General features: G+C 36.6%; 1 protein-coding gene across 1 annotated transcript in view; it reads left to right on the top strand.

The window, feature by feature from the left end:
- The window catches only part of TENM1 (teneurin transmembrane protein 1), a 608,552-nt gene that overhangs the window by 278,976 nt on the left and 314,572 nt on the right, over positions 1 to 15,004 (top strand). The window contains exon 6 of the mRNA XM_032620244.1: positions 4,799 to 5,037. Coding sequence (XP_032476135.1) covers positions 4,799 to 5,037 — 239 coding nt within the window. The remainder of the gene's footprint in view (positions 1 to 4,798; positions 5,038 to 15,004) is intronic.

The following is a 15,004-nucleotide window of genomic DNA, read 5'->3' as shown; positions in this document are numbered from 1 at the left end:
CCTTTGACAGTACATAGCATTTGCATTGCTGTTGTTCATGATGCACATCAAAGTATAGATCACTTTCAGCAGAGAATCTTAATCTCAGTTTGTTAATAAGAAAACAGGAACCTTAGTATATGAACTCATTTTATTATCTACCCTCACTGAGGACTGATTTGGATTCCACTCAAATATGAGTTAGTTTAAATGTTGCTCTGCTGCAGCTGTCGAATTTATTCATTATGTTGTAATATTTTACTTATGAAACTGCATTTGGAAATCCTTTGGTATATATCAAGATGAAATTACAGTGCTCAGGGATATTGATTATTGCTTGTAATTGCCATCATAATAGCCAACAATTCTCTGTCTTTCTTTGTCTTTCTTCTACCTCTTAATGATATACCAAACAAAATCAGTATCCAGCATATGGGGCCACTTACATTGTCTCAAAAATCCAATTGTTCTCCTTCATAAATATGCAAAGGATCGAAGATTTTAGTCTCCAAACAGTGAATAAAAAAGCCCCATACTGCTAGATTTCTCTTCTGTCCCATAGGAACATATCAGAGTGTCGCTGTATAGGATCAGTTATATGCAAGTGACATATTATCGCCTCCAGTGTCACCACAAAGTTGTGGTGGGGAAATGGGGAGGCTTCTCCACTCTGCTGTTTGTAAAGTGCTGTACTTCTTCCTCAACTAGTAAATTAGATGGCCAAAGGGGAAAACATAGGCTGGGAGAGATAACCAGACATTAAAGAAGAAATCTACCTCCTTATGACATGGAGGTGATTATTTCAGGGACTAAAGAGGAGGTACAATCAAATGGAAGAAACATAATGCTGTGAGTCACTTTTTCAATAAAATATGTTTATTCTTATTTCTACTACATACTGTTTGTCCATTCTGGGGATACGTTCAGTGCCTTTAGAAGCAGCAATAACTCCTTTACAGTCTTAACGACTGAAGACTAGCTTCTTTCTAATGGTTCCCCATTCATTCAAAAAAGTTAAGATGGTCTTTAAAACTTACTATGAGAACATGTGACATATGGAAAAATAGATATGTATTATGAAGTACTGTTTGAATAGATTGTATTTGGTTAGCCCTGGTCAGTTAACCCAGAAGATTAGATAGAACCTGGTGGTAATCTGGTGAAGACTGGTTGGCAGGTAGCACAGTGTAGTGGAAATACACTATTTTGCAAGTCCTCAATTCTAACTACATTGATATCATTAACTACTGATGTTTCCTTTAAATCATCCACTTTCATTCTCTGGGCCTCCATTTCCCTAACTGCAAAATGAGGGTGTTGGGCTGCTAGCTGATTTCTGAGATCCCTCTAACTCTGTGATTCTGTAGCCATCATTCTCACGTTTTTCTCTCAGGTCCCAAAGGCCTGAGAAAAAAAGGGTAAAAGTGTGGCTCAATCCAATATCATCCACATGCCAAAATCAACACAAAGCATGCTTCTTCTGTGCCCTATAAGGCCCGGATTCAAAGCTTCATGTGTCCACTAACTGCAGAACCCTGATATACTGTACTGTAATGTCGTGGTTAAGATCAATGGCTCTGGAGCCAGACTGCTTGGACTTGAAAGTTGGCTTTACCAGTACTAGCTGCGTGACCGTGGACAAATTACTTAACCTCTCTGTGCACTGGTTTTCTCATCTGTAAATGTACATACTTACTGTAATGGGATTGTTGTGAAGATTAAATTATATAATGCTTTCTGAATTAATTAGAATAATGTCTGGCACAAGTAAGCACTTAATGAATGTTACCTCTTATTATCATTATTATGATAACTATTATCATTACCACTTTGCTCCTACTAAACCTCTTTCGATCTCTGTTTCATCATCTGTAAGATTATAATAATAATATCAACCCCACAGATGTATTAGGATCAAAATATTGCATATACTGTACCTACTTTGGTGCCTGGCTTTTCTAGGTGCTCAATAAATTATGTTCACATAAATAGAACCCATTGTTCATGTGGTTGGTATTAGTCACTGCATTTTTCCCACTGACCCCACTCCCAATCTTTATGATACTAGTTACAAGAACAATACAAGCTCAAGGCAGAAAACTTCAAAAAATACCCCTACTATCCAAAGGTAACATAAATTATTATCTTTCCATGAGCATATATATTTTTTTATTTTAAAAATTGTATTCTATTGCCCATATTGTTTTGAAACCTACTTGCTTTTAACTGGTGATATCTGTAAACACTTTTCCTAGTGAATAGATATTCTTTTACAGTGCAATTTGTAATGGTTGTATAGTATTCTACTGCGTGTTTATAAAATGATATACTTACCCAACTATCTATTAATGAGCATTTGGGTGTTTATCTTTTGCTGTTATAAATAACACTTCAATGAATGACTTTTTATATACATGGTCATACACATCATTTCCTAAGGATAAATTCCTATAGGCATAATTTTTGGACGGGGAATATGCATATTTTAAGTCTTTTGTTACGTAATGCCAAATTATCTTCCAGAAAGGCTTGTGAATCTCCACTCCCCTCAGCAATCCTGCCCTTTAAATAACTTTTATCCTCATATACTAAAGCAAAACTCTCTAATGTGGATATTTTCATTAACTGGCATGTTGACAGTTGTTTTTTCCTTTAAGCATGTATGCTTTTGTTCTTTAAAAATGGAAGCTAAAATCAGTCTTAAAATATTCTTAATGATTTATGCATTTGGGCGTATGTGACATGTACAAGGTGATGTTGGCTCTTTGCTCAGCGGAAGGGTCTTGTGATGTATTACATGAAAATGTGGCACCAGAATGTTTTTTGTTTAGCAGTGCATTTTACTGCCCAGGCAGCATAGTAGATTGAGGACTTTGGAGCTGGAATGGCTTGAGATCTCATTCTGGCTTTGTTATTCATTTCCTAGGTGGATTTAAGCAAGTTACTTAACCTCTTTCAGCCTCCATTTCCTTAAATACACCATGCAGATAATAATGTAGCCTATTTCATATGAATGAATACTAACTGAGATAATGAGTGTTTAACACAATGCATGGCACTTAGTACCCGATAAGGGTAAAGTATTGCACAAAAACATATTTTTATGCCAACTCCTTACATGTGAATAAATCACTACTGTTTATGAAATACCCATATTACAATAGTCATGAGCTGTCAATAATCATCCTCTAGTAATTCAAACATGACAGCAATATGAAGTTCCAGGACAGGCAAAAGTAATGTAGGGTAGAAAAAATGCAAAATAGTGGTTGCCTCTGGGGGTTAGGGAATAGGGATTTACTTCGAAAGGCAGGAGGACACTTCCTGGGGTGATGGGAATGTTCTGTATCTTGATAGGGGTTTAGGTTACACAGGTGATTGCATTTGTCAAGCCTCAGTAAATGTACACTTAAAATTTGTGCATTTCATTGTGTATAATTTTTTATATTATATTTACATATAACAGTTTATAAGTTTAAGGTGTCCAACATGTTGATTTGGTACATTTATATATTGCAGTACAATTGCCATTTGTAGTGTTAGCTAACACCTCTGTCACATAATTATCATTTCTTTCTTGTGGTGGGAATAGTTAAGGTCTACTGCCTCAGCAAGTTTGATATTTATTTTACATTATTATTGTCTATAATAATACTGTGCATTAGATCTCCAAGACTTATTTATCTGCTAGTTGCAAATTTGTAACCTTAAACATCTCCCTATCCCCCACCTCTCAGCTCCCGGTAACCAACATTCTCCTCTTCATTTTAGCAAGTTCATGGATGGACCTCGAGGATATTATGCTGTGAGATAAATCAGACAGAGAAAGACAAATACTGTATGATATCACTCATATGTGGAATCTAAAAAACTCAAAGCCATCATGTATAAATTTTACATTAAAAATCTGTAAAAAAATTACTGAACTCTAGATAATAATATGCAAGTTGAAATATGTGAAGGGAAGTGTACCGATGTATGCAGCTTACTTTGAAATGCTTGAATAAAAAATGAAATGAAATGTTTTAAAAAAAGATGGACTAAGATAGGAATGGAGAGGTGGATAAATATGTGATAGAGTGAATATAGTCATATGTTAAGTATAGAATCTAGTTGACAAGTACATCTGTGGTTTTGGGTTTCTTTTAAATTTTTATAATTGTTTACTTGATAACAATCTTTTAAAATTTGAATCTAGCATTTCTAAGGCCAGTGCTGCTCAACTGGATACGCACATCAAACTTACCTAGGACGTTTTGTTAAAATATACATGCTTAGGACCTACTCCAGATTTACTGAATCTCTTTACTTGATATTCTCTTGAGTAGATGTGTGTTTATTATAAAATTCTTTCTTTGGCTGTGTGTTTGGCAATTTTTATAATAAAATATTGCGTGAAAATATGTCTGTGAAAGCTGGTCTCTAAATAAAATACTGGTCTCTAGGCCATTGATATTATCAAAATGCTTGATGATACTTCTCTTTCTCTTTTTGAGTATTATATTTAATGAAAGGGAGCAGTATAGTTAATACCATCAAATGTGGAATGTTAATGCTCAGAATTTGAGAATTTCATTAGTCAACAAGTCAGGGAAAAGAAGACCTCTTTCCTCCTCTTAAAAGTCTAAAATAGGAAAACAAAAAGGAGATCACCAATGGCACTTTGTAGTTAAGTGTTAGGTATAAGAAAATTTTGTTGAGTTCCTCCTAGTTGTCCTGTGCTTTGTCATAGCATGATTGTTTCAAATTAGTGGAATTTGTATTTCTGTAGCAAGTGGCTTTGGTTTTGATAGCCCAAACTTTTGTTTCCTTTCCGCAGGCATTTCCTGTTCAAACATGGATCTGGTTCCTCGGCCATCTTCAGTGCAGCCAGTCAGAACTACCCTCTGACATCCAATACTGTGTACTCGCCTCCTCCCAGGCCACTTCCTCGAAGCACCTTTTCCAGACCTGCCTTTACCTTCAACAAACCCTACAGGTGCTGCAATTGGAAGTGCACGGCCTTGAGCGCCACTGCAATCACAGTGACTTTGGCCTTGTTACTAGCCTACGTGATTGGTAAGCCCTTTTTTCCATGCTTCGCTTTTCTTCTTAATCAAAGTATTGTTTTGCTTGTGGTGGAGTTGGGAGCGGGGGGGTGGGGGTGGGTTTCTCTCTCTACTCTGCGACCTACAAATTTGAACTAAGGCTTAGTGTTATCAATAACAAATAGAGAGCTCTTTCCGTAGTGTAGTGGTTGTCACGTTCGCCTAATACGCGAAAGGTCCCTGGTTCGAAACCATAATTCAAAAAGAGTCATGTACCAAAATGTTCATTGCAGCTCTATTTACAATAGCCAGGAGATAGAAACAACCTAAGTGTCCATCATCGGATGAATGGATGAAGAAGATGTGGCATGTATATACAATGGAATATTACTCAGCCATAAAAAGAAACGAAATTGAGCTATTTGTAATGAGGTGGATAGACCTAGAGTCTGTCATACAGAGTGAAGTAGGTCAGAAAGAGAAAAACAAACACCGTATGCTAACACATATATATGGAATCTAAGAAAAAAAATGTCATGAAGAACGTAGGGGTAAGACAAGAATAAAGACACAGACCTACTAGAGAATGGATTTGAGGATATGGGGAGGGGGTAGGGTAAGCTGTGACAAAGTGAGAGAATGGCATGGACATATATACACTACCAAACGTAAAATAGATAGCTAGTGGGAAGCAGTTGCATAGCACAGGGATATCAGCTCGGTGCTTCGTGACCACCTAGAGCGGTGGGATAGGGAGGGTGGGAGGGAGGGAGACGCAAGAGGGAAGAGATATGGGAACATATGTATATGTATAACTGATTCACTTTGTTATAAAGCAGAAACTAACACACCATTTAAAGCAATTATACTCCAATAAAGATGTAAAAAAAAATAACAAATAGATTTCTAATTAGGTTATTTATTTATTTTTTGGTACTTCCTAACCTTAAATACTGCTGAGGAGCGTAAGGATTGCTCTTTGAGAAGAAATATTTATGCTACTAGCACAGTCTTATTGATTGCAATTAGTGTAGTTAACCATTACCCCTTCAATTAAAAGGTTGTTATGGTTTTCTCATTAGAAGTCATAAGTACCAATCTACAATAGCTTCTTAAATTATAGTTAAACAATAATACTGCTACCGAACTTTCAGGTAGCAATTTCATTAAAGTAGTAGTTACTTGGAAGCTATCGGAAAATCCAGGGCATAATCTCTTTCCAAGAATGCAGAGTTTTACACTGGGACTAAAAAAAATGTCTTCTTATTTTCACTAGGTAAATGGCTACAGAATTGTGTGATTACTGTGTTTGTGAGGGTAAAAGAGAAAACAGTAGTGAGGCACACTTTCCACTTTTAAGAAAAATGTTGTTCTTGAGGCATCTTGATTAAAGTCACCCTTACTTGATAGCAAATTGTATTGATTTTTCTGGCTGGCATTTTATTTTGACTGAACATTAATTTCCTTGTCTGAGTGGTTTTACAGTCTAAGATGTAAATTAACTTAAAAAACATGTATTTTGTGGGAGCACTGTTCCTAGAAGAATAGCATATCATGGTAGAAAAAGAATTCTAAGTACGTCACTTGTATCTTCTTTTCAGGTTTAGCCTGATTTCTTAATTGAAGGGGAACTACCCACAAAGATACATTGAATATGATTCTGAGAGAGAGATTAAAAAGGGATTTAGAGTTTCTTATAATTATAAAAAAGTAAGTTTTGTTGAGTCTGATTTATTAAAAAACGTGAACAATAAGAAATTTCCCATAACCAGTTTTTATGAGTCACAGAACAAACGGTAGTAAGTTAAATAAACATATATTTTGTAGGGGAGTCACTGATAATGTCAACAGTATAGGATCATAGCCTATATTGATGTTCATGATTATCTCTTTTCTATTTTCATCGTACAATCTGAATATGTTTGAACAATGCTTCTATTAAAGGTGGATAATATTAACCTATAATATCAAAATGTGTCCTTTATCTCAGACATTTCAGGATAACCCAACATGTATGTTTATTTGTTTTGTAATAACGTTTAATGAGGAATAGCGCTGAAGGAATGGAGGTTGGAGATGAGAAAGTACTGTAATATAAACAGGGTTTTAATATGGTATCATTCAAAGCAAGGAGTAATTTGAAAAGTTGAAATACATTAGAGGCCCTTTAAAATGTTATTGTTCAATTATGAGACCAACTCTTATAGGTTAGCTTCTATTAACTTTTACTATACAGAGAGATAATATTTTAGATTCAAGACTTTACCTCTGGAGTAAACAAATCCAGGTATAGCAAGCTTCTTATTAATAGGTTTATACTGTGTTCAAACCTATGTTTCTATTTAAATTTATTATATGGCCACTCATATAAAAAATTGTATTATATACTCTGAGACTTGTTTAGTTAGATTATATTGATTCATTTCAGAAGCAAAAGTGGAGGGTTTCCCTGGTGGTCCAGTGGTTAAGACTCTGCGCTTCCACTGCAGGGGGCACGGGTTTGATCTGTGGTCGGGGAAGTTCCACATGCCATGTGGTGCGGCCAGAAGGAAAAAAAAAAAGTGAAAGCAGAATGTTTCAGTTATTTCAAGGACTGCCTTTTTTAATAGGGTAAACAATGGCATATAAATCTGATATGACAGTAAGGCTGTATAGTACAACGGTTATGAGCATGGATTTTTCAGACCTCTGCCACTTCTTAGGCATGTTACCTTGGGCAAATTATTCACCCTTTTAAGGCCTCCATTTCCTCATCTGTAAAACTGTCTTAAAACAGTACCTGTAACATAGGGTTTTCATAAGAATTAAATGAGTTAATATAACTAAAGAACTTGGAATAGGACTTAAAACACAGTACGTATACTATAAATGTTAAATATTATTATTGTTGTTGTTACCATAACTACCTATATAATCATTATTCACTATTAAAATTCACTGGTTCTCAGAGTTAGCCATTTTATTCATGGCTGTACCCCAGCACTAAGAACAGTGCCTGGCCCATAGCAACCCTGTCGGTAAAAGTTTATTGAAAAAAACACATTATGCTAAGCACTCTACTTGTATTAGCTCATTGCATTATCAGAACAGTCCTTAAGGTATCTATCAGTATTAAATCTATTTTATAAATGAGGAAACTGAGGCACAGCCAAGGTAAGAGATCACATAGAGGTCACAGCACTAAGAAGTAGGGATCCTGAGCTTTGAGCTTTAAGCCAGAGCAGCAGACTGACCCCAGAGGACATGCTGTTGAGTGCTAGGCCTTGCTGCCCTTCTAGCACTGCAGCAGAACTTACAGATCATTTACTTCTTGGTCTACTAAATAAATCCACCATTTTTTTCTTATTAAATCACAAATTAAATTAGATTTACCAGGTCATCCATTGCAGTAGTTACTGCAACTGAGATTTGTGGATCAGTGAGAGATATCTGTTAAAATGCTTTTCTGTGTGACTTTGAAAATGCAGAAGTATCAGGCTAAATACTAGAACAGTAGGTTGAGTGGGTTCAAAATGAGGAGATGTTGATGGCAAACACTGGAACTTTGTTCTGTCATGGACTGGACATTATGCGACTTTGGATAATCAGTTAAAATCTCTTCCTCTGCTTACCTCATCCATCACTGACCACCTCAGGAGGGCAGAGTAAGAATTCATAAAGAGGCATTCAAGTGAAAGATGTCACATAAGAACTGTAACATACAAGATGATTTTTAAATGGCTTTCTGTGGTTGAAATAAAAAAGTATTATATTTCAAAATATGAAACCATTTCACTCTCAACTCTTGCTGAGTCTATAAGAGTCATCTGGTTTTTTTCAGTCCCCCTTTGCAGTTTCTGTATAACCCAAGTAAGATCTTTCACTGAAACTATTTATCGCTTCTGTTTCCCGTGCAAATTTCTTTCTGCTATTTCATGTTCCTCTATTATCCATTATACATAACCTTTAGATACGAATGGCTATAGGCTGTGCTGCCCTCAATCCACTACGGGAAATCACATCAATATCAATGGGACATCAATAGATGTTCTGTGCATTATGGCTCTGTAAGTGGTCATTGGAAAGCAGTGGAAATCCAACAAGTGAAAAGTCAGAGCTGGATTATTCAGGCAACCAGCCCCATCCCCACTCCTACCCACTATACCTTTTGGGTCAGCAAGTAAATAATTTCTTTGAATAAGTTTTGAGGTCATAAAATTCAGTGAAGGGAGGCATGGAAAGATACTGATTATTTGAAGATATTATGGAATAGCTATTGTCATCACTTACCCATAAATCTGTAATATTTTCCATCTGAATCAAAAAATATGTCCTTACGCTTCATCCTCTCTGATATTTTGGCATCAGTGATGTATCAGTGCCAGTCAGAAGCACATTTGCTTGAATTTACAAATAAGCCATATGAAGTAGTAGTCAGGAAGACAGATGACCATTTGCAAGGCATCAAGAGGAGGCGAGGTTAAGGTGCTTCATCAATGGTTGTGAAGGGCACAAACTCAGCTTCTTTGGTAATCTTTGATGTTTTGATCACGTTTCTCCACAGTCAGCAGTTTGTATAAGAGGCACTAGAAACTCACAAGAATACATTGTGCCTGGGGTCAAATGGACTGTTGCATTGAATGACTTGGGGAGTAGGGATTTCTGTCTCTCAAACCCAATATCATCAGTTAATGATATCAATGTTCTTTTTCTTTTGCCATGAAATTAGTAGTGATTCATACCACCTTCAGGGGATGCAGGTAATGTCCAAACTCTACAAGTGAAATAATTTAAGTCCATGAATCTCCTTGACGTGACATACTATATAGCCCACATGTAGAAAGTTGACCAGAATGGTTGTTAATACAGAATTAGGAGAGATAGAATATTGAGCCCAATTCTGTGATTGAAAGTTTAGGGATGAAACTATTCGAGAGGGCAAAGGGCCTACTGCACCTTGCTCTCTGCATCAAAATTGAGTAACAATGACTTTAGTGCTTTCTTCTGCCTCCTTTATACTAGTCCAAACTGCTCTACTTTCTAGGGTTGTTATGACGGTGGAGTAAGAACATGCTGAAAGTGATAGAATGAGAGGAGTGGAGTGTGTTTATTTTGCCTCCATCACACACAAAAAAATGCAAATACTTTATAATACAGGGAAGAAACAAAATAGAGTAAGGCAAATTTTGATTTTAGAAAATTCAAGAACTTAGTTTTTTTTTTAATGGAGAGAATTGAAATGGAGTTTTTTTTTCCCCCATCAGATCTAGATAGACAATGCCCCTTCCCACAAAGTTTGCTAAGTATAGATAAATACACTTAACAAAAACCATCTCTTTCACTCACTAGTAGCTTCATTAATGCCTCCGTGCCTCAGTTTCCTCGTCTATAAAGTGGGAATGTTGATAATACCTTCCTGATAGATTTTCTTTTTAATTAAATGAAGGGAAACATGTAAAACACCCAGGACCTTGCTTAGCAGATCTAAGTAAAGATTAATGCTTATTATTAGTGGAACAGGATTATTATTAGGATTATTAATTTGAGCTGAGATAAGCATAATGAGCATACAGTTTATCCTAACATAAAGTACTTTTGTTTTCCTTCCTCCCAAAGTCATCTAGAACAGTTTTTTCAGAGCTGGAATATCTGTTTCACAAGAATCCTCTAGTGGGTTTGTTGTTTCCTTCTGCCTGGTCTATAATATCTGTAACTTTGCCTTTATTTTACTAATTTCCCTTTTCCTTGGTGTTTTGGCCCTTCAAATGGTTTTGTATTTCTATCTGGAGGCCATATCTAGGTTGAAACACATTTTCTTTAAAATGCATTATAGCTTATAACATTCAAGAAATGACTCAGCATAAAATGCTAAAAAGCATTTTACTTTATCCTATAAACCATTATCAATCCTTTTGGTGTCACATTTATACTTATTACTACTTTCAGTTCACTCTTGTGGACCCATTTACGATAATGATGGCAGTTTCTGCGTTAGCATTGACTTTGCCTCCTACCCATGAATCTACCAACTTTCTAGCCATCTCTCTAGGCAGGGATCTGGAAAATGGTGGTATAACTTCAGTCTAATTATAAATCTGCCATCCATGCATTTATCAGAACTCTTCTCTAAAAAAGGTTTATATTTGCATCTGGCATCACCTTTTTGGTGTAATATGTCCCGTAAGTTTTATCCCCACTATGTTAAGTGGCACTTTTACCTGTCATAAATAAAAGTATAGATTCAGTCTGAATTAAACATACTAAAATGACAGGAAGAACCTGTGCCACATACAACTAATTTCAGAACCATAATTAGCACCTATTGCTGAAAATGAAGGCACTTTAATGAAAGGCAAATACTACTATTTTTTTTTTTTTTGGAACTCTAGCATGTTGTAGTTTAAGACATAAAGAGATAATTTCTTGGGTGAGTGAGTAATGGATACTAAACATAAGTCTTGCATCAAGAGATTACTGTTTTGTCTCAAGGAGAGGTATTCACCCTACTAAGTACTTCCCATACACCACTGTCTAAGCCTGGGTAGAGAAATTAAATGAGGCTTTGTGAAATATGGGGTTGGCCAAAAAGTTCGTTCGGGTTTTTGGTACCACCGTATGGAAAACCCGAACGAACTTTTTGGCCAGCCCAATAGATAACGATCCACTGGAAGGCATACATAGTAAAAGAGGACTGGGCAGCATGTTAGTAATTTTGGAGGTTTACATGCTTAAGAAGTTTTACAACAGCAAGAATCAATCTTGCAAATTCAAGGGAAAAATTCTCTCTCAAGAAATCTCTTTCAAAGTAAGTAATTTGAGGGCTTCCCTGGTGACGCAGTGGTTGAGAGTCTGCCTGCCGATGCAGGGGACGCGGGTTCGTGCCCCGGTCCGGGAGGATCCCACATGTCGCAGAGCAGCTGGGCCCGTGAGCCATGGCCGCTGAGCCTGCGCGTCCGGAGCCTGTGCTCCGCAACGGGAGAGGCCGCGGCGGTGAGAGGCCCGCGTACAGCAAAAAAAAAAAAAAAAAAAAGTAAATAATTTGAATTATTTTGCATAAAGGAAATTTCACTCCTGTTTAGCTTAGTTTCTGCTCATCCAAATTATATATATAGGATACATATATAGATATGTTATATGAATATTTTTAGACCCACATTGCGTAAGTCGTTAAGCTATACTTACTCTGAAGTGAATAAGAATAAACTAAATTAGAGCAATGGCTTTGAAACAGATGGCAGGTTAACCCATTTTAAACTTCAGAAATGTGACTGAATTTTCATACAGAACAGCCAGAATGGGGAGGGCCAGGATCACCAGCAGAGTATCTGATTTATCACAGTCAAAACAAAGAGGTGGCATCTTACAGGGTGGAGACACATACATTTGGAGCCTAGCTATATTCCCTTTAAAGAGAGGTGAAAAAGCATAATATGTTTTATTAAATACAAATATATTGGAAAACCTGAGGCAGCACAAATGGAGGATATAGTGGCAGGAAATGAAGATAATAAGCAGGGGCAGATCACGAAAGGCATTTTAAGTCATGGTAAGGAGCTTGGAATTTATCCTAAGAGCAAATGGGAAGTTTTTTATGGTCTTTCATTAGGGCAAGAAAATGATTTGCTCAGATTTACAGTTAGAAAAATCACCCTAATGGCAGTATGGAAGTTGGAATTGGCAGACAGGACCAAGTTGCACCAAAACGGAGGCTTGCAGGGCGAGTGCAGAAAGAAGACAAAACAGATAAGGAAATTATAGGTGCTGCTAATAACATTTTTCAAGTGGTCAACCAAAGTATCAAACTTAGTAGGGAAGGCAAATAGGAAGAAGAAACGAATGGCATTCTAAACAAGAGGTGGGTCCAAGTGTCTAGAGCTATCAGTGATATCGTAGGGTAGTTATAGCTGTGAGCAAGCTGAATAGCTAAAATGAGATGGTCAGAGGCTAGTGTATCAGAATTTTAGATTTCAGACTTGGAGCATAAACATGTGACTACCCTGTATGTTTTAGACCTAGTTAAGGAACATATATGAGGACCTCCTTCCAGATGAATCATTTGTTCAGGGAAGACTAGATTCTTAGCTAGGGATAATCTCACAAGGTGGTCCTCCCTGGGTAGACTCACAAGCTCACCGAAGTGTGGATAGTGTTTAAATAAGAGCACCACGTTATATTGGATCCTCCAATATAGACAAGACCCATGTGGAATCCTAGATCACAGTATGGCTCCTCAAGAGCTCCTTTCTTGGGGATCCTGTTGATCTCTGTGGGATAATAATGAACAAAGTAAGAGGGTCCAAGATGACCCACTGTAATTTTCTGCTGATTAAAACCTCATTATAGCTTTGCCAATCTAATTAGTGTAGACCTTATATAAGAAATTATAGTTAGCATCTAGAGTAATTGCTTACCATGAGAGTTTCTAAGGAGGGGCCTCACAAATGTCTCATTATCACGTTGAATTGGCAACAGGAAATTTTTAACTGGAAGAAAAGACTTATGATATGGTGCTTTGTAAAAAACAAAAACTCTTGATTCCATTTCATTTCTTTTATATTAAATGAGCTTCATGTCCTGATCAAATGACCAGGAGACTGAAGGCTAGCATATGTACATGGAACATCAGAGGAGGTTGTGAGTTCTCAGATAAACTAGTAGTGGCTATGGCCAAAAATGAGTACACATGGGATTTTGACAGCAAGCAATCTGTGCTGTTCTACCACCTGGTACAGAAGAGGCAGATTTTGCCTTTTGGTATTCATAGGTTTCACCAAATCAACTAGCCCCATTTTTTATGTTGTAGATAACTGTTTCAACCTTAATTCAGTTTTGCCTTTTGTTCCTTGAAGGAAGAACCTAGATTCCCTTTGATCTTGAACTTTATTTTAATTAAACATAGATGTTAAATATAGCAAATAACAATACCACAGTGTCTTTTCTGTATTCCATAGGTCCAAATACTTTGCAACATTAACTAATAAAATTATGGGGTTAAGTGAAAATAATATCAAGAGAGAGTACATATTAGACTTTGGATTTTACTCATAGCAAGCAACCAAGCTAATACTGGGTACACAGTCCTTAAGAGAGATGCCCGCTATTAAGAAATTAGGAACAAGTGTACTTTGCTATGAAAGAAAGTGGAAATTTTTGAAATGAAGCAGTTTTTGTTAAAAGATCATGTGCTGCCTCCAGACAGAATTCTGATAAATCCAAACCCTCTGAAGTTGTCAAACAGTTTAGTAGTTTCCCCACCGCCTCACAGAGAGGCAATAAGTCTTTTTATATCATTCACCTTGGTGGTAAAGCTAGCATTAGTCAACCCATGAGTAGTTGAAAGGTCAGATGACTTTTGAACCTAGTTGAACTGTTTGTTTTTGGGGAGATGAAAATTTTTATGCCGGTGGGAAAATGTGGTAAAGCATTGTACATGCTCGGTGCTACTCCAGGCTGTAATAACACATGCTCAAGGATTATCATATAGGATATTGCAGACATGGCACTAGTTAAGACTTACCAACATAGAAGACTGTGGGAGTTTTTGAAAGCCAGATGGCACAATAGATTCTTCCTTTGTCATGGCTAAAATACAGCCTGTTCCAAGACTGAACAAAACCCAAATAAACCATTAGTGTCTTTGGTTTCTATTCCTATCTGCTGTATGTTATTAGTTTGGTCTCCCTGACCAAATCCTGCCCTTGGATTAGCTGGCGTAAGTCTCCTTGCCGACAGGCACCAATCTAGTCTTTTGAAACAGTGAAATATAAAATGTAGAGATAAGAACCCATTAACAGAGGGAGAAAAAAAGCTAAATTTTAAAAATAAGAGATGCAATGGGCAATCAAGATCAAATATATAAATAAACATTCACAAAAAAAATACGACATGAGTTTATGGGGTCCAGTGATGGGTATGTCTTTTGGCCCAAAATAAACAGAATTAATTGTTAGCATACACAGCAAACTGGTGAATATAGTTCTATTTTTATTGGAAATAATAGTGTGTGTATCTTTTGTGAT

Source organism: Phocoena sinus, chromosome X, assembly GCF_008692025.1.
Source record: "Phocoena sinus isolate mPhoSin1 chromosome X, mPhoSin1.pri, whole genome shotgun sequence".
Taxonomy (NCBI): domain Eukaryota; kingdom Metazoa; phylum Chordata; class Mammalia; order Artiodactyla; family Phocoenidae; genus Phocoena; species Phocoena sinus.
This window is presented reverse-complemented; position numbering and strand designations above follow the sequence as displayed.